This window comes from Rhynchophorus ferrugineus, unplaced genomic scaffold (genome assembly GCF_030347505.1).
Source record: "Rhynchophorus ferrugineus isolate W39M unplaced genomic scaffold, kcgeb_rfMv2 rfM11, whole genome shotgun sequence".
Taxonomy (NCBI): Eukaryota; Metazoa; Arthropoda; class Insecta; order Coleoptera; family Curculionidae; genus Rhynchophorus; species Rhynchophorus ferrugineus.
Genome location: NW_027472590.1, coordinates 28,517,101 through 28,538,574, shown reverse-complemented (window position 1 = coordinate 28,538,574; position 21,474 = coordinate 28,517,101). Strand labels below are relative to the sequence as shown.

The 21,474-nt window shown below is 32.9% G+C and overlaps 1 protein-coding gene across 1 annotated transcript in view; it reads right to left on the bottom strand.

Moving 5' to 3' along the window:
- Positions 1-21,474, bottom strand: part of CAPAr (neuropeptides capa receptor) — a 215,313-nt gene that overhangs the window by 28,986 nt on the left and 164,853 nt on the right. The window contains exons 5-6 of the mRNA XM_076418225.1: positions 19,256-19,475; positions 12,564-12,795 (exon numbers count right to left, since the gene is read on the bottom strand). Coding sequence (XP_076274340.1) covers positions 12,564-12,795; positions 19,256-19,475 — 452 coding nt within the window. The remainder of the gene's footprint in view (positions 1-12,563; positions 12,796-19,255; positions 19,476-21,474) is intronic.

Genomic DNA, 21,474 nt, shown 5'->3' with positions numbered 1-21,474 from the left:
CCATAACATATTTTTGGCCTGATTTAAATCAACCGTTAAAGAACTTGGAGGATCCATCAGTTATTGTTATAGACAATGCATCACATCATAGCATAGTGCTGTAAAAGATACAGTGCATCGACAAAGGCTGTTGTTACATTTTGTAGATACCATGTTAAAGAGTAAACATTTTTAAATTGTTACTAGGTAAGTATACATGAAATGTTTAATTGCATTTTATATAATTTACTTTTTTAGAAATAGGCATGAAAAGAGATACACGGTATATCAGATAGCTGACCACAGAGTGTTACGTCTTCCTCCCTATCTCCGCATATTCGAATTGTATCCAACGGTATTGGAATGGGGTGTGGTAAAGAATTACTGCAATGGATCTGCCGCTAGAAAATAATATACAAGCAAAAACTATTTGGATATGTGGAAAAATCATTATCTATTATACTAAAGATGAGTGAGGAGGTATCTGGATGGACTCCACCAGACACACAGAATAAGAAGTTGACAAATGGTGGAATTCTGAACAACAGTTAGATATATTAGAAATTAATAGTCAAGTTATTGACTCGGAGTGGTGTCTCAGAAAGTGAGAGTGACTGAATGAATCTTTCATTATATGAAATCAGCATTGATCGAATTATAAGCATTTAGTTAGAACAAAAATGTATTAGGGATAATGTATTTATTAAATATAATTTTATCAAGAAAAATTAACCACATAGTAACGAAAGGATCTAAAAAGAAACTATTAAAATGGAAAGGAAATACTGGACCAAAGGAAACAAGAACTGAACGTAAAAACACTACACAAAATACACGCCTAGACTTCTACCTCATAGATGGCGGTGAAAAGAGTTGAAAACAGTCTACAAACTACTATGGCTGTTGTATAATTAAATTTTTTTACATATATTTTAAAGTCTCCTTTTACCAATCTGGACTGGACCTATAGCTTAACCTGGACTTCGAACCACGTTCCATCCGAGTGATCAACTAAGAAATCATTCCAGAGGACATTCGGTCTTACCCAGCCTGGTTACTGGCATGACTGGGATCATTTTCCTAGTCGGATTTTGCAATTTTGCCAAAAAAGATAATCACAAATATTAAACAATCACAAACATAAATTTACAACCATGCCTCAGCAGGATTCGAACCCGTGCATTTTGATTACGTGCCTTTGCTGTTGAATTGGATAGGTTGAGTTCCAATGACATAATTTTCAGATAAAATAAAAATTTTGAATTTTGAACATCCTATTAGCAACATTATGTTAACCGATTATCCATTATCATTCTTTCTATTCTGTAATGTATTTTTACATTAACATAATTTATTGCGACATGATTCAGTTTTCTCCTCTCTGTTTTGTTTTTATAGGCGTCCACTTTTAATTTCGGCGCGCATACAAGTTTAATTGTAATCAGTTTCCTTTAATTTTCTTTCTACGGCTGTATTGGGAACGGCATTAAGTAGTTGGCGAGAAAAAGTTGATAAGATTTCTCCGAGGAAATAAAATATAAAAAATAGGTATCGCCCTTGCCGTTCATTACTCCCTGTTTCTTGCTTCCACCTAATTTGTACCGAGTACAAAAGAAAAATGGCCCAGTGACCGTCGTTGTATCCTAACCAAAATTTAATTGTTTACTGTAACGAAAATGGAGTGTTTTCTAAGAGGTGGAATCTTAGGTTATTCTGTTATGTATTATAAATAATTTTAGTATATATTGTAATTCTTACAACAATTTGTGGATTTTTTCTTTGATGTTAAAATTATAATTGGGTTTCAGAATTTATTAAAAAAAGAAGATAGTGGGACTTACATAATTTCTTGGAATAATAGATTTTCTGACAAAAAGGATACATTTAAGATGACCGAATTCGTTCGTTTCCGTTAAAAAAAAAAACTACGTATTTTACAAGAAAATTTAAATATTTATTCATTCAATATTGGTCTTTTGATTCTATATACTTTGCTGATCTTTTAGGTCATTTATGGATGCCGCCCCACCAAAATTGTATTTCCTTTGAGCAAAACCATTTATCGAGCTATTTTCTCACTTCATTGAAATCTTGAAGAAGAAATCTTCTGTAATCTCGGGTTCCATTGATGCGAAAAGTTGATAGTCTAACGAGGCAAGGTCTGGAGAGTTCGACAAGTGCTATATGTTTCATTCAAACTCGTTCAATGTTATTGTGCGGTTTGTGTTTCTTCCGGTTTCAATAGTTCGTAATACACAACTTTTAACCAAAATAATTTATTCCTGAAGTCGATCGGCCGGCTCCGCCAGGTGTTAAGCTTATTTTTCACAGTTAAGTATATCGAAATCGCCACTTTTCGAAACCAGATCTCATATGTTTTTTACAATATAATCTACTTTACCATATAAAATTAAAATTGAAAAGAAAGAAGTATTTCTAGGAGGTCGAGACTTGAGGTTTTTTATTTTAAAATAATTTTCAGGGGAACTTATAGGGATTCAGCGAATTTTTCTTCCCAATTTGGGAAATTTGACTTCCTTTATAGGAAATTTGATAAATTCCTAATGGCAAGTCTGTAGATATCAAGAGAGAAGATCTATTTAAAAAAAAACACGAAGGGTGTGCTTTACTGAAAGGGCTCCAAAGAAAATTAAGCAAATGGTGACTGCTCATGTTTCAAGAGAACTACTTACTCTTAGGAAAATTCTTGCGCAAAATTAATAAAAAATAATACACATACTTTTTTATATTAAGTGAGTTCTCACTATTTGTCATTATCGATGATCTTTTACCACTTTCCTCGTAAAGTCACATTTCCATCAGTACCGATCAACTTGATATTTCTGGGCGAAAATTGAACCAAATGATGATTACAAGCCTCTTTTTCGAAGCAGTTTTATATCATTAATAACATTTTATAGAATTGATATTGGAATAACAGATAATGAGATGAGACAGAGTTTGGTTAAATAGTTGAATTAACTGTTTGGCTATCCCATCAAATCTTTGCACCATCTTCCTTGGCATCAATGTGGACGTTGTTATGGTTGATGCAGCTTCTCTGGTTGCCAACCACAGTTTTTCTCGCATTTTATTGTCGTATGTCATCTAATACATCGTCTGTAGCCATTTTCTTCAAAACTGTCTCGATGCATTTTCGTTTTAGAGAAGGTTCACTAATATAAAATTTTCATTAAATTTAGCATTGTTCGCTCATAGGGTATTGAGCTTCTTTTGATATCCTGTCATATATGAATGACTAGAACTATTGATTTTAATTCTGTAGCAATATCGCTGTGTATAAAATTTCAATGACTATTTCAACGAGTAGACGGCCAGTGCAGCTCTAACAATGATATTCGTTTAAGCACTTATCACTACAGTATTAGGAATATTATATGCAACAAGCCCGTGCTGCATTTTTTCCTTTTACTATTCTAAACGCAATAATTTTTGATTGTATAAAGGAATGGGGCTACTTTTTTTGTTTTGTGAACTGAATAACAACCATAAATAACTATATTACACATATTTATAAAAGATTCTACATTGTATTATGTAGATTTTTCTAATGAAAGTATTTCGTTTAAGTACCTCAAGGCTTAAAGCATTTTTCAGTGTCTGGAAACTAATATTTCAAACCATTAGTGCTTGAAGTTGGAATTGGTGAAGAATGAGTCTCGGCACGTTTAATTCTCTTCTCCTTCCATTATTGCCGTGGAAATTTAGAAAACTAGTTTTCAAGGTAATACAATGAGGCTTAAAATTGATATGGCAACATTGCTTTATAAATTTTGATTTGTCGGGTGTTTTATTGGAGGGACTGTAAGATAAAATAAGTTACTATGTAGTGATAATTGTTTCTAAAAAATTCCGCAAGCCTACTTCGAACAGAAATAAAGCAATCAGCGCCGGCTTGTTTGGTAGAGTGGTAAAGACGATAGGACGGTCAAACCGATATTGCGATAGTGGCGGGTTCGAATACTGCTGGGGAATAGTAGTAAATCTATGTTTGTGATTGTTTAATATTTGTGATTGTCCAAGGCATGAGTACAAAATCCGACAAGGACAATGATCCCAGTCACGCCAGTAACCAGGCTGGGTAAGACCGGATGTCTTCTGGAATGATTTCTAAGTTTGTCACTCATCAATCGGTAGGTTTAAAGCCGAAGACCGTGGTTTGGAGCCCAAGCCAACTGTAGGTGTAGTCCAGATAAAACCATAATTGGTAAAAAGAGACTTATATAAAAAACAAATCCGCGAGAAATTTGTCCCTCTTGGCCAACGAAGTTAAATGTGCTTAAAAGTTGTTTTTTAATTAATTATAGTCAGAGATGATTGAGTAATGGGTTATTCGTAAGAAAATATTCCAAAAATATAGACTGTGTGGTCTAATTCCCTTTATTTTGGGTCAAATAGAATTCTGCCAATTATCAAAAGAGCCCGCCAATAATTGAGAGGGTTGATTTAAGAGCGGCCTGTCTGTAATTAAATCGATAATAAATAAGAAGGTTTCCATAAAAGCAGATTTCCATTAGGAACCAAAAATAGAAATGGGAAGGAAACCGAAATGGAAATCGAAGAACATCTACAGCAAATTAAAGATTAGCACCTTATCGTCCATAGTAAATTAAACTGAATGGATATAATTATTTTCGCATAATTTAGTTCTGATTAAAAAGATTAACCACTAATTTGTTAATTACTTAAATATTAAATTGTGATAAGTCACAGGATTAGATTCATCCCAGTAGAAAGACCGTATGAATGTATAGCAGGTCATTTGAAAATGGCCCGGCCTAACATAGTAAAACACATTTTCTTGGCAAAATTAGTTTTTCTATTCAATACAATTCCCTTCAAGAGTGATACACTGATTATATCGACCCTCTAACTTTTCGTAATCCTTTTTATAGTACGATTTGTCTTGTTGCTTCAAAATAGGCCTCAGTTTCGGCGATCACCCCTTCATTCGCCGAAAATTTCTTCCCAGTGAGCATTGTTTTGAGACCTGAGAACGGGAAATAGTTCCTGGGGGCGAGATCTGGAGGATACGGTGGATGAGGAAGCAATTCGAAGTCCAATTCATGGATTTTTGCCATCATTTCCACTGACTTGTGACACTGTGCATTGTCTTGGTGAAGCAGCACTTTCCTTTTCTTCAAATGCGGCCGTTTCTCGGCGATTTCGTCCTTCAAACGATACAATAATGCTATGTAATAGTCGCTGTTGATGGTCTTTTCTTTTTCAAGCTAATCAATGAAAATTATTCCATGCGCATCCCAAAATACAGACGTTATAAGCCGGCTGTTGCGTTTTCCTACGCTTTGGAGCGGTTTCATCATGGGTAGTCCACTCGAATGACTGTCGATTGGATTTCGGAGTAAAATGATGGAGCCATGTTTCATCTGTTGTCACATATCGACGCAAAAATTCGGGTTTATTATGCTTGATTATCAGCAAACACTGCTTCGAATCATCAACTCGTCGTTGTTTTTTGGCCAAAAGTGAGCTCGCGTGGCACCCACTTTGCACAGAGCTTTCTCATATGCAAATATTCATGAATGATATGATATGCACGTTCAGTTGATATCTTTAGAGTGTCTGCTATTTCATTCAATTTCAATTTACGGTCATTCAAAATCATTTTGTGGATTTTTAAATGTTTTCGCCGGTAACAATTTCTTTTGGGCGTCCACTGAGTTCACCGTCTTCGGAGCTCATTTCACCGCGTCTAAACTTAGCATATCAATCCTTGATGGTTGATTTTCCTGGGGCAATGTCCGGAAACTCGACATCAAGTCCAGTTTTTGCTTCAACTGCATTCTTTCCATTCAAAAAGCGACATTTTATGAATACTCGAAATTCCTTTTTATCCATTTTTTTCACAATAACAAAAGTTGCTTCACTCAAAATGCTATAATTCACAAACTAATGATCCGATAGCTGTCAAATTTATACACGCATCTTTCGAATGTTAGAGCTAACTAAAAAAAACATATGGATTTAATTTTAGTAGCGCCATCTATGTGTCAGGTCGGGGACTTTTCAATTAACCTATTATTTTCATCCTATTGTATATATCAGATTTAATTAGTACCTGTTGCGACACAACAAGTAAACGTTTGGTTACTGTTTAATATTAGTTCTCTTCTTATTTGTGTTGATCATATACTATTTTATTTTAGTTCAAGACCATTTAGATAATATTTAAAAACAAATTATATTATATTATTAAACAAATGATAGATTATGTCTCAGTGAAAGGAAAAATATTGTATCAAGTGTCCGATGAAGTTGTGTCATAGTAGGAAAGGCGCTAAATGGTTAGATAGTATTTTTTAGGTTAATTTTGTGTTATTCTTCAGTTTATGTCATTGTTTTTACACAATAGAGAAAATTACCAGCAGACAGTACGAAAATAAGTCTAAAAGATATGAATTATTAGTATAACATTATCACTTAGTAACACTAATTTTGTAGATTGCCATGGAGCAAACTATCAACTGATCACTTTGAAGTCGGTGCCGAGCAACAAACTAAATTTGTTCTGTTCGTCATTTAATTTTGTGTATATGTAACAATTTTCTAAAATTATTTTTGTGTTGTTTGGGCTTGGCACCGACTTCAAACTCACTAGTTTGTAGTAGTTAAAATTATATTTAAGCTAAATTGTGTGTATATAGTAAAATACAAAATACGTGTAATAGATAGGTTAAATAACGTTTTTGGTTATTACAACGATTATTATGTACATATTTTATTGTAAATCGTTTTTTTTTGTTGAAAATCTGTGTTTGATTATTTGTTAATTTTTAGTGAATTCCTTATTTATTTTTTAAAGTCGGTTCAATTTTTTAGTTAAAAAAAATTTTTTTTCCCTATTTAGTGTTATATATTTACTCAATAAATGACACAGTTATTTTGTTTAATACTACAGTGGATATCACAATTAAAATATCCCAATGATTAAAAATAAGGAACGCTTCAGGCACCAGGTATCCGCTACTTAGTCCAAGGTGATCTGACAAATTTTCGAACCAAACTTGAACAAAAGAAAGTTGTTGCTCTCGTTGGAAATCGAACCTGAGACCTCCGCTTATGAGCATAAGATCTAATCGGTACATTGAACACACCGTTGCCTACTTTGTTTCTACGATGTTTCATATCATAAGGTTTGTGTTTAACTAAATTATTTCCGATTTTTAGTGACATCAGCTCAGTAATAACATTATAAATAAATACCTGAATATTTGTCTTTCGAATAAAAAAAGAATATTGAAAATGGGTCCATAATTGACGGAGAAATCCGCGAACATATATTTAAAAAATATATACAGCCGAATATATAACCTCCTCCTTTTTCGAAGTCGGTTAATAATACGAAAATTGACCTTGTTTTATAATTATTATAGAGGTAAAAATGAAAAATGGCGATATTTGTTTATAGTTTAAAATTTCTAACATTGCAGATAATTGAATATATTAACAAAAGGTAAAAGATGTCTAAAGCAAATGTCACGCATTTTTAAGATAATGTGAGTGTGTGTCATAATAATTTAAGAAAAATAACGTAGAACTATTGAAATAATTGCATGTTGGAATGTATTTGGGTGCATCCACAATACTTCTCAGTACTTTATTTTCAAATATTTGTATTATGTGGATGTACTTCTTGCAGAACAGGTACATGGAGCATAGATTTTGGTATTTGTTTCTGCAGTACCATCTTTTTATGTACCTTTACCTTCCAAAGGAAATTTTTAAATATTTTGGATATTACTGGTAACGGTGAAAGTGATCTTTCAATATCCTTGGCTTCATCATTGACTGTTTACATTATCGAGAGTCTGCTCTATAAAGTTTATGTATACTTATTTTGATATCAAAAAAAATTGTTATCAAAACTCTTTATTAATTCAATATTAGTAATTCAACGATTTTGTAAAAAGGTAATATCTTAAACTTTCTTTATATTATTAGATCTATCAACAAGTCTGTTACGTTAAAAAGAGAAGATGCCGCCAAGAAGACGTGAGATTCGTCTTTTTGTCCAATTTAAACCGTTATGTCGCAAGATTGGATATCTGCCAACGACATAACGTTCAAGTATTGGCGATTTTGTATCAGTATCACATTTTTATTTCATTCTGTTCGAGTTTTGAATTCACTCAGTGTAATTTGGCGGAAACTTTGATTTTTTTCAACAAATGTCTTTAACTTATATAATGAAAATAAAAGTTGCTTTATTATTTTTAAGGGTACATGGTAATATTGACATATGAGCATGAGGATATGAAATTAATTTTTCAATAGAGGTCAGGAAAAATAATTGAGGTTTTCTTAATAGATTGTTTTAACATCACTTATCTCCAAGAATATCTATTAAATGAAGGCCTATGATAAGTGGGTTTGAAAGATAACATTCATAGAATATACCACATTAGAATACTAGTTTCCAGATATTGTTATTCGTTTAGTCAGTTTTATAACATTGTATTTCAACTTATCATGTCACTGCGCTCCTAAGAGTTGATATATTATATTATGTTTATATATTATATTTATATTTTATAAATATATTTATTTTTTAGATTTTTATTTACAGTTATTCATTCTTATATTTTTATTAATTTTTTAACAATTTTTTTCAGAAATTAAATTGTTCTTTTACATAAATTTATGAATGAAACCTGACCTCAGGACTGTCACTTGCCGCATTTGAATGGCAAACTTTTTCAAGAAAGTATATAAATGTCTTCACAGCAATATATTTTCCTTACAGGTACCTGTAATGAAGATTCAAACTAATCAATCAAGTTACTTGAATAGGCGATTATATCCCATCTAGATATTGGCCGAAGCGAAACTATTCTCCAGAGACCTCTATTGAGTTTTCTCTTTATTACCCTATGTTATTAATAATGTAATCTCGTTGTTAAATACCCTCAAGAAGAAAAGCATTAATAAACATTTTTGTACACTGCCTTTAAAATAATTGTAATTAATTGTTTATATCACTCGATATCATTAAACTCAAATTTGTATTTGCATATATTTGATTGGTAAAGTTTTACTGGATCGAAATTATATTGAGGTCTGTATAGGTTTTTTCATGACATTACATATATGCACGACGGCTATCCTAACTCAATATTGACTTCATTGTTACAGGGTTCTTGTTAGCATCAATGAACCCTTTCCCATTCGTCTCCAGAGATCCTTTAATTTCATTAACGGGAATTTTTAAGAGACAGCGAGTCAATTATTAGGCAGACCGTTAGGTTCGATGCGATACAAGGCAGGGGAAATAATCTACTGTATATATAGAGGGCGTATTTTAGCTTGGAGGTATATATTTTAGTTGTTTTATTTAATGCAATAAAATAAATTAGTACCAATTTTTTTAAAGTTAAAAGATCAATTGAAAAGTCCCCGGCCTGACACATAGATGGCGCTACTAGAATTAAATCCATATGCTTTTTACTTAGCCCTAACCTTCAAAAGATGCGTATATAAATTTGATATCTATCGGATTATTAGTTCGTGAATTATAGTATTTTGAGTGAAACAACTTTCGTTATTGTGAAAAAAATGGATAGAAAGGAAATTCGCGTGTTGACAAAATATTGCTTTTTGAAGGGAAAAAATACAGTTGAAGTAAAAACTTGGCTTGATGTCGAGTTTCCTTACACTGCCCAGGAAAATCAACCATCAAGGCTTGGTATGCTAAGTTTAGACGTGGTGAAATGAGCACCGAAGACGGCGAACGCAGTGTACGTGTGGATGAAATAGCAGACACTACAAAGATTTCAACTGAACGTGTACATTATATCATTCATGAATATTTGGGTGTAAGAAAGCTCTGTGCAAAGTGAGTACCGCGCGAGCTCACTTTTGACCAAAAACAACGACGAGTTGATGATTCGGAACAGTGTTTCAAGATGATCAAGTGTAATAAACCCGAGTTCTTGCATCGATATGTGACAATGGATGAAACATGACTCCATCATTTCACTCCGAAGTCCAATAGACAGTCATCCGAGTGGACTGCACACGATGAACCCGTTCCAAAGCCTGGAAAAACGCAGCGGTCGGCTAGCAAGATTATTCTTCGTATAGGTATTCGTTCGTCTGAATTTTGGGATGCGCATGTAATAATTTCCATTGGCTACCTTAAAAAAGGAAAGACTATCAACAGAGACTATTATATAGCGTTTTTGGACAGCTTGACAGACGAAATAGCCGAAAAACGACTGCATTTGAAGAAAAAGAAAGTGCTGCTTCACCAAGACAATGCATCGTGTCACAAGTCAGTGAAAACGATGACAAAAATCCATGAATTGGGCTTTAAATTGCTTCCCCATCCACCGTATTCTCCAGATCTGGCCCACAGCGACTATTTCCTGTTATTAGACCCCAAAAGAATGCCAGCTGGGACAAAATTTTCGTCGAAACTATATTGAAGCAAAAGACAAGTCGTACTATAAAAATGGTATCGAAAAGTTGGAGGGTCGCTATAATCAGTGTATCACTATCGAAGGGAATATGTTGAATAAATAAAACTGGTAAGTAAAATGGTAAGCCAGGGACTCTTTAATTGACCTGTTATATCAGATATTATAAGAAGAATAAGAAGTAACCGCAGTTCTTACGGTGACAGGAGGGTCTTTATGTTGCTGGGATAGTCGCGTGTTCGAACCCGGCAAGTCTCTTTGTGCAACAGTCTAAAATTTAACAAGGAATAATAATCTCATTCACGTCAATAGAAAGGCCGTATAAGACCGGATGTCTGATGGTATGTCCTCTAAGTTGATTAATGGCCAGTTAGTAGGCTTAATGTATGTACTAAGTCCAGTTCAAATAAATCCTGGTTGGTAAAAATGAAAAAAACTAAGAGGAAGAAAAAACTACATAATTGAAACCCTTCAAGTAATCCGAAACTTAAAAAAATGCGTTTCATTGATCACATCGAAAAAAAGATTACATCACATTACTGCCTGGATTATTGCGAATGAACATCTCGACATCCTCAATACTGTACGATAAAACAATGAATAGCATACCGACGCCAAGTACTACCATATTCCAAGTAAATTATGCGGCGCTATACACAGCCAAAAAGCTCAATTTTAACTTGAGTAGCTACAGAATATCATCAAAAATCTTCACTGGCTTTTTCACAAGTATATTTCCATCTCCAACACCATTGAAGCAATTGGCGGATATTTAGACACAAGAATGAGACAATGTTGTACTGGAAACTATTCCGTGAAGAATTGTAATTGTTTAAATAGTAAATGATGGTTCAAAACCTTATTATTTTGGATATTTGTTACACAATGAGAAATAGATTCGATTAAGCTATAAAAATACTTATATAACATTCTGATGATGCTCTTGTTACTTTGATACTATTTATTCTTCCGATGGATGTATCCTTTAATTTTACGTCCTCCAAGTTTACTATCTGAAGCCTCCGCAATAGCTATGCCCATATTCGTATACAGAACAGCAATCACTATCATCAGCAATATGAAGAATATAATAGTTCTCAATTTGGTGATTAAAATGTTAAAGATGGTTAAATAAAGTGTGTTTTATTCCTTTTGTTCTATTTTTATCTTTACCCTAATATTTATGTTTTTATTATTATTGTTATTAATATATTTTAAATTTTCCTGTTGTCATATTAGCGTGATCATATTAGCCCTCTTATGATTTGTGGTTCATTTTAGCCTGATCTGTCGAAGCCAGCATATTTTACATTTAATATTACATATAATATAACTTACATAATAATGCACCCTATATATGAGCAACTGTTTGACTATTTCTAAATAATGATTAAACAATATTAGTGTTTGAAATACCATAATGGCGTACTTCTCATACAAGGGCAAGTTGCATTGTTCATTCGATTGAAATTGGTTGCGAGATAATACGAGGAAGAACTTCCGAGCATACTTATATCATATGTACATGTTCCCTAGTTTCAGCGTTGTTATGAATAAGCAAAAACTCGAAATCGATGAACGAATTGAATTCTAAAGTTAGGGAAATCTATTGTTCCAAGGCCAGTTTGAGAGAATAGGATATTTCAAATATGTATATACGTAGCGATCATTTACCCAACTATGTTGGGCATTAATAATATTTGTAAACTTTTTATAAACCCAAGAGCAAAACACGCTAGAACAAAGTCACCGAGCAATAAAGGAAACCAAAGTTAGTTTACAGAGATTGAGACGAAACTGCATAAAACTACCGTGGTAAAAGTGACAGTAGAACATCCAATCTTAGTTTGATTAGCATCAGAATATCCTCAAACATCTTCAATGGTCAGCTCTCAACATAATTGAACCATTATGGTGAGTTTTAGAGCAGATAGTGGGAAGTATATTTCAATCTCCAACATCATTGCTTCGAAGCAATTGGTCCATGTTTAGGCACAAGTATGGGACAATATGGGAAGAATTGTAGTTGTTTAAAAAGTAAATGATGACTCAAAACCTTATTATTTTGGATATTTCGTTCACAAAGTTAATGAAGAATGAATTAGATTAAGCCATAAAAATACTTACATAACATTCTTATGATGCTCTTGTTACTTTGATTCTTTTTATTCTTTCGATGGATGGATCCTTTTAGTTTACCTCCTCCAAGTTTACCATCTGAAGCCCTCGCAATAGCTATACCCATGTTGGTATACAGAACAGCAATCACTATCATCGGCAATATGAAGAATATGATGGTACTCAGCTCGGTGAGAGGAACATGCTCAGGCTGCGACACCATCGCGCACATGGCAGATTCCTAAAAAAAAAACAATTGAGTTAATTTTTTCGAGGAGCGTTATTTCGCACAGACATAATTCAATCATCCAGTCCTCAGGGGAGATTAATCGGTATAGTAATTAGTCTGTTTAATTACAGTCTAATTAATCCTATGCTAATTAAAATCGAGGCTAATATTTCAATTTATCTTGCGATAGTCTAAGGCGTGACAGGTGAGAAACGCCGTGAATATTAATTTGTATAAAAATATATTTGGCGTCAAATACTGTTACTTGAATGTATGTTCGTTCTGTGAGGCTGATGTTTAAAATGAGTGATTAATTATTGTGTTTTAACGTGTACATGTTAATTTATTAAGATTAGTTTTTGGGAATGAAGTAATATCCGTTTACTTAATTGATGGATTTAATGTCTCATATCTTAGGTAACATTGAAACAGTACCAGGTGTGCTGGAAAGTGATTACTGGGTTTTCCAACAGTTGTCACTAGGCTCATATGTTATTTTTTTTCGACCGACCTCAAGCTTCAAAGCTATGTATGTTAAATTTTGTGAAAGTAACACCGTCATAGATTTCTACCCCTTTGAAAAGTTTCGTGCCTGAAAACGTAAATTTGCCGTACGCAATACATTTTTTATTCTTACTTCTTTTTCATATTCTTCCTAGACTTACTTTTCTTTTCTTATTGAAGAAGTTTGCTTCAACTACAGTGGTAGGAACTTACAGTGGACATGTTCTAACCTTAAAAACATGTGAGGCCTAGTTTCGTCAATTCAAAAGTGGTGATTTCGATGTGAAAGGCAAATAACCTTCATGTAGACCGAAAAAGTTTGAAGATGCGAAACACACTCAGAAACGATTGACAGAAACATTAAATGTGACACAGAAAATGATTAAAATTAATGAATGAAGTGAACCAATTACAATGCAATGATAAAAATAAACAACCTGGTGTGGTACCTTCACATCAATCGAATGACAGGCAAATGAAAAATCGAAAAAGCGTCAGTGAACGGGTGATGAAAAGTTGTTCTATTTTGAAAACCTTAAACGCAAAAAATCATGGTTATAGCCTGGCGAATCCACACTATCTACTCCAAGACCAAATTGTTCTGGTCCCAAGACAATGCTCTATGTTTGATGAGACCAGAGTGACGTAGTCTATTATAAACTGTTCAAACCTGATGAAGCAGTTAATAATGATCGATACCGATAACAATGAATCAATTGGAGCGATACATTGATCTAATAACGTCCAAAATGTGTTCGAAGATGATATTAAGTAATTTTACAGGACGATAAAGTGCACTCTCATCAAGCGAAACCGGTCAAGGAAGCGTTAAAAGCATGATTACGCGCGTCGTACTTTCTAGACCTTTCCGTGTCCTCCTATCAACTTTTCGCATTAATGGGAGATGTGCTTGCATATCAATATTTTTGCAAATTCGAAGAAGTGAGAATACGGCTCGATATATAGTTTTGCTCAAAGGACAAAGAGATTATTTGGGATGGAATCCATAAGTTGTCTGAAAGATGAACAAGATATATAGAAACAAATTAGAATAAATAAATATTTCAATTTTGTTAAAAACCACGTAGTTTTTTTCGGAAAAAACGATATTGACTTTCGGTCATCTTAAATTTATCCCGGACATATTAGATATGGGCAAGATGTATAGAAGCAAAAGGTCAATACCTTGAATATTTTTTTCTTTTTCATTTTGTTGAAAAAACTGATAATGGCTTTCCGATACACTTAGTACATCAAATAGTCTAGAATTCATCGAAGAAAATGAAAAATCCGAGACTGCTTCTCTCCCAATAGATATACTTTTGATTAATTCTGTTTCATCTTTTGTTTAGATTCCAGTACCCCAGGGAAAATATTTTTGAATGTTTATTTACTGTTGGTTATGTTACTGTTGGTGCTGCAGGACTTCGATCACTCTTCATTGAATATCGCCACAGTTGTTCCGGCAAGAATAGCATCAAGAGTAAAAATGAATGTATTAAATAATATTAACTACTAGTGATCATACTATGCTTGAAATTTGAACACAATTTATTATATTAGTCATGTTTCATTCATTACAGAGTAAAGGAATTATATTAATAATTATATGTTGCTAAAACGTGTTTTCAAAATCAATTGATACAATGTTCTGAAAATAAAATCTTCTAGCAATAAAATTAATTATTAAACACCTTAATATTTATCAGTTAATTAAAATATATACATGTTTACTCTTCATTATTCATAATTTCTTATATTTTTCCTGTGTGCTCTATATATGCAAATTATGCAGTTAGTTTCATTTTTATTACAATCTTTTTTTCATTATTTCATTTCATTAGTAACGGCAATTTAAATACTTCACGCTATTATTTTCTGTAATATTCTGGAATCTCGCCATTGTGTTAGCTCATTTTAGTGGTTCTCAAATTATATACATTATAATAATTAAAATATTTTTTCACAGTTGATAAGTTTTTAGTTGTTTAACAACTAATCTAATATAATATGTCATATGACATTCTTTTCTCAGAAACTTTTATCCATTATTTTTATTATTTACTTTATAACGATTGTAAATATATTCCTTTAATATACTTGTAATAAGTTGTAAAAATCAAAGTACCTAATTCTCTTTGTTATTGGTCTAAAACACATGTTAAAGTCAAAGAATAATTCCAAGATTATTTTATTGATATGTCCCTCAAGAATAATCATATGGTCTGGTCAAAGTTATTTTGTACATCGTCATTCAAAATTTGTGACATCAAAATGTCGCAATGTTGCCGCATCAAGTGTGAGTTTTAGTTCAGTTTTGGCTTTGACGTACAAAAATATTCTAATGTAAATGGAATAATTGAACAAAAATTATATTATATATAATTTATTTTAAGAATATAGTACAATTAAAATTGTAGTTAATTATAGAGCCTCAATAGTTTATAGGTTAGAGTTATTATCACTATATCCTCTTATCACTATTGATTTTAAGAATATTGCATACGTCTGATAACCGGAGGACTTTGACAGGCTCATTCGTTTAAGTAATAGGTCAATTGAAAAGTTCAAAATAAGCCTCAGTTTCGGCGATCAGCTCTTCATTCGGCGAAATTTTCCTAGAGACCATTTTTTGAGATCTGAGAACAGGAAATAGTCGGAGGGGGCCAGATCTGGAGAATACGGTGAATGAGGAAGCAATTCGAAGCCCAATTAATGGATGTTTGCCATCGTTTTCACTGACTTGTGACACGGGGCATTGTCTTGGTGAAGCAGCACTTTATTTTTCTTCAATTGCAGCCCTTTATCAGCGATTTCGTTCTACAAACGGTCCAATAACTGCTGTTGATGGTATTTCCTTTTTCAAGGTAGTCAATAAAAATTATTCTATGCGCATCCCAAAATACAGATGCCGTAACCTTGCCAGCCGACTATTTCGTTTTCTCACAACCTCTTTTGGGCGTCCACTGCGTTCACCGTCTTCGGTGCTCATTTCACCACGACTAAACTTAGCATACCAATCCTTCATAGTTGATTTTCCTGGTGCAGTATCCGAAAACTCGGCATCCAGCCAAGTTTTTCCAAGAAATTCCTTTTTATCCATTTATTTCAAAATAAAAAGAGTTGCTTCACTCAAAATGCTATAATTCACAAACTACCAATCCGACAGCTGTCAAATTTATACACGCATCTCTTGAGGGTTAGGGCTAACTAAATAATATGGATTTAATTCTAGTAGCGCCATCTATGTGTCAGGCCGGGGACTTTTCAACTTACCTGTTAAACATCCTGATGACGTATGTACAAAAAACTTACTATAGGCTATATGTATATATTTATGTACAATGCTCCGATTCCCAGAACTTTAATAAAAGTATGTATATAACGGTAAAATAAGCAGCTATTTTATATATTTCATTTTACTCTTTTAACCTTTTGTTAATTGTTCATCAATTAATAGAGGTTAATAGATTCATGATTTAACTTTGAAAAAGTGCCTGTCCTTTTTAATTTTAATATGAATAAATATAAATTTAATACAAATATTACAAATATTTTGGTCTATTTTGAAAATATTTTCATAAAAACTTTTAACATCATAACATGTCATTTTTAAATTAATGTCTTTACTCTATTTTGAGAGGAACATTATTAACTTAATAAAATTTGGTTAAATTTGATCCCCTGAGCGATCAGTCGTTTACATTAAGTTTATCAAAATTTTAAACTTTACTTTAGTTTGATTAAAGTTCGAAATTAATTCGCCACTTTATTCTTTTCTAACTTTTATCTATTCAATATTGTGAATTAACTTTATGTACTATGTTAAGTAGATTAATCTTCCCTTTTTAGCCCATCGCCCGTAATTATTTTAGAACTGCAACTTCCAAATAGATAAACAGTCTTTGTACAAAATGTTCTAAAACGTTCGGTTTAGCTTTCATCCCAACAAAGTCATACTTTATAAGTTATTAACTATTTATAGAAAATTATCAGATCCATGCCGCGAGAGCCACGCTATATTCATCGTACCATCAACCATCTTGCAATTTCAGTTTGTTTAATTCAAATGATATGAACGATTATGTAATTATCTCAAGACGAGGACATTAATAATAAGAGAAGTGCTCTGATATTATTGAGTAATTGGATATATTGGTGTTTAACTATAATAGTAATAATTTTAAGTGATGTTACATGCTTTTGAAATAGTTGGTTTAACAAAAGATGATAACTGCAGAAAATAACAGATTTGAAGAAATATTATAATGATATATTTGTGTGGTGTGATCCTTTAGATGACACAGAGAGTTTTTGTGGTCTGATTACAAGTTTTTTTGAGTCATGTATATTTCGATTATTTTTTTAAATTATATTTTGAAGTCTGCTTTGTACCAATTAGTTTTTATTTGGACTGGACGATCACGGCCTTCGGCATCCGGTCCTAGCCAGCCTGCTTACTGGGATCATGTTCCTTATCAAATTTTGCACTCTTGCCTTTTGGATAATCATAATTTAATTTAAGTTTACGACTATGCCCCAGCAGGATTCTAACCTGCCTATGACCACAATAGGACGACCATCCTGTCGCCTTGGCCACTCTGCCAACCAAGTCGGTTTTTAATTATTTTACATTGTAGTTATGCATTCTAATGTGTAGTAGCGTGTAGTATTAACAATGTGTAACTTATTAAAATGGTCTAATTTGAATTAATTGTATATTGTATAGATTGTATATTTTATATATTGTGTCTGTTGTATATATTTCATATATTCTGTATATTGTACACAAGGTGTTCCAAAAAATTGCATGAAGGTTTAATTTATCCTATCACGAAAATATTGTAGCGTAATAAACTTTTTTTCTTCGGTTTTTCCGTGCGTTTTTGTACCACTGTGTTAAGTTTCGACTCTATGCTAACTCATTTTGTTTTTAGGATGGCTAGTAAACGTAGTACCTTTTTGTAGCTGTTTCGCAAAGCAAAATGGTAATGTGAAATTGTTTGCTTGTGGACAGTTTCTCACGCTCTTTATCATTTTAGAGGGTTTGATCATGATAGACGGTATCTAGAAAGTTTAAAAAGGTGCACCGCCAACAATTTCGCTAGCCGCAAAATCATCAAGAAGCAGAGTGCAGCAAGTCGCCAGTGAAGCTGATATATGCAAATTGTTGGTTCATCGAATAGTTAAAAAGAAACCCTACCTCAACTTTCAAAACATCCAGCTTCTCACCGATGACAACAAGCATGTACAGCTCGAAAAAATTTCACACACACGAGAACTCTCTTCACAGATGAGAAGCTGTTATTAAGCTGAGACTCCCGGTACGTAGGTCATCGTCGAACCATGCCAAAATCCACAGTTCTTCACGGTCTCCGGCGGAATTTCAGCCAGCAGCAAGACACCTCTCGTTTTTGTGAATCAAGGGGTCGAAATCAATCAAGAAGTGTATCGTCGCGACATTTCCGAGGCTGTCCTACTTCCGTCGGCTCATCAACACTTCGATGATGCGAATTGAACGTTCCAACAGGACTCTCAGCTCCGATTCATAAGGAAAAACGACAAAAGACTGGTGCCGATTACCAGACTATATCACGTAGGCAGGATGGCCTCCCTACTCGCCGGATTTCAGTCCGATTGATTACAGCATAGGGTCCATTTTAAAAGCCAGTGTCTGTGCTACACGCTATAAGAATTTGGTGTATCTGAAGCAATCGCTGCAATCGATTGTCGCAAGAAGATCCGCGGCCCATTGCCGAAAATTTCAATTAACGATTCGAAACCCGCTGAGTATTGCTGCTTTGCTAAATATATCTGATTTAATAAAATTATTACTTAAAATAAGTCGTGTACCTTTTGAGATACCCCGCGTATTATATATATTGTATATATGTATATATGTATTGTATATATATATTTTATTATGGAATAATTTTTTAAATTTATAATTATGCAATATTTTACTTACCTGCACTATATTCGTCGTATTATAAGGATAGAAAACGTAGGTAATTTCCGTGTTAACTGCGAAAGGTAATGCACATATTAAAGATACTATCCACAGCGCTCCGATTATCCATATTGCTCTGTGCAGGCCAGATATTGCTCTCAGATACAAAGGGTGACAAATAGCAATATATCTCTCTGTCGAAAAGGCGACGACTGTCAACACGGAAACGTATGATGCCCTGGAAGTAATAGAAAATAGACTTTATTAAAGGTAATACTATTGTTATGAAACTAATGGTCTACGGTTCATTTAGTGATAGCCACGATTATTATAACAAGTTAACCTAATTAATATTTAAACTGGCGTTTAGAAGTATCGACTAAAAATATTTGAAAGAGTCGACGGTCGTAAAACAGTGGGACTCTTTTAGTCAAATGCACACTTCGAGTAATTTTTTATTTCTGATAACAGAAGGAGATATTCCTTCCCATTATAATTTTGAGAGAGGGAAGGACGGACATAATTGTTTGATTTTTTATGCTGCATAGTTCACTTCATATTATTTCAGCATTTAGTTAATTTGTGTGTATAATTTTATGGATATAATTGTGTCAATGTTAAGGTAAACGGATGTTTGTAGATTAAAACTAAAGGGGACACCACATAAGAAAGGGCGTGTTTAGATCTACATCATGGGTTGTGGAAAAAAGTTTCTATAAGATTAAATTAAACATGTTAATTAATATATTGTTTTATTTTCCCTTTTTTTACTTATATTATTTTATAATTAAATATGTTTATAAAAGGTTCTTCATACTACGATTATTATATTATAGAAGATGAAAATTGTACAAAACTATGTCAAACTTGAGTTTCAAGGTTAATTCTTTAGATTCTTTAGGTTAATTTATGAATTCAAAGTAATTTTTCTATTTCTGTGATGTTCTTCAAATATACGTTACTTTTTTTAAGTGTTCTTGTGCTTTAATAAAAATAATTCTAATTGGCCACGCCGATAAACAGAACAGTCCGTTTCGGGGAACACAGAATCCTCAATTAATTCATGAAACATCATTGCATCCACTAAAAACAATTACATGGTAGAGTATTCATGTTGGAAACGTTATTGGTCCCTATTTTTTGAAATTCACCAAGCTGTTGTAGTTACTGTTTTGCTGAACGGTACCAAGATATGATTCGAAATTTTCTTGTGGGTGAAATGGAAGAGAAAGCACTAGAGGATATATGGTTTCAGCAAGATGGGGCCACAGCACACACAGCTCGTTCAACAATTCATTTATTGAATGACGTTTTTCCACGGCAACTAATTTCGAAGTGACGATTTAGCATGGCCAGTCGGATTTCCGGATTTAACAGCACCAGAATTTTTCGTATGGGATTTTTTAAAATCAAAAATTTATGTAAATAAGTCCCGAACGATTCAACATCTCAAATACAATATTCGTCACAAAACTGAAGAAATTCAGCTTCAGACGTAGCAAGATGCCATGAAAAATTGCCGACAATTGCATACCGAATCGCGGTCACCATTTAGCCGATATAATTTTTCAATCATGACAAAAAGAGATGAAAAAATCAAGTAAACTTTTAAGAAAACCAAACTTACTTATCTTTTCTTTGAGCAAAGTTATAGCCAGACTTTGCCCCATCGGTTATTAGTATTTCCTGTATTAAAAAAATAAAAATACACAAAAAAATAAATCTATTTGGTATTTAAATAATTTAATTATTTTAATAGAAAATAATATAAAAAATGTTCATCTTCAATTTTTAATTTATAATAATCACTACATAGTATAAAACAAAGTCGCCTTTTCTGTCCCTATATCCCTATGTGCGCTTAAATCTTTAAAACTACGCAACGGATTTTGATGCGGTTTTTTTCAATAGATAGAGTGATTCAAGAGGAAGGTTTATATGTATAATACATGCATAATATACTAAGGCAACATTGCTAATTTTAGAGGTTTCTAACGTGATGTCGTAAATTAACCTATTTTTTTAGGCTTATTTAGCAATTAGCAAAAACGCTGCCTAACCCTACGAGTTAGATCAAATTAATGTACTACAGTATTGTACACCATAAAAAGGTCTACAAAAAAGTCCGCGATGGTATATGTTTATCTTTTAGGGATAACCCACATTAACCATTTTTATTGTTTACTTTTTACGTGAGAAAATGGCTTATTTACAAAGCTATTTTAAGCAATACGGCA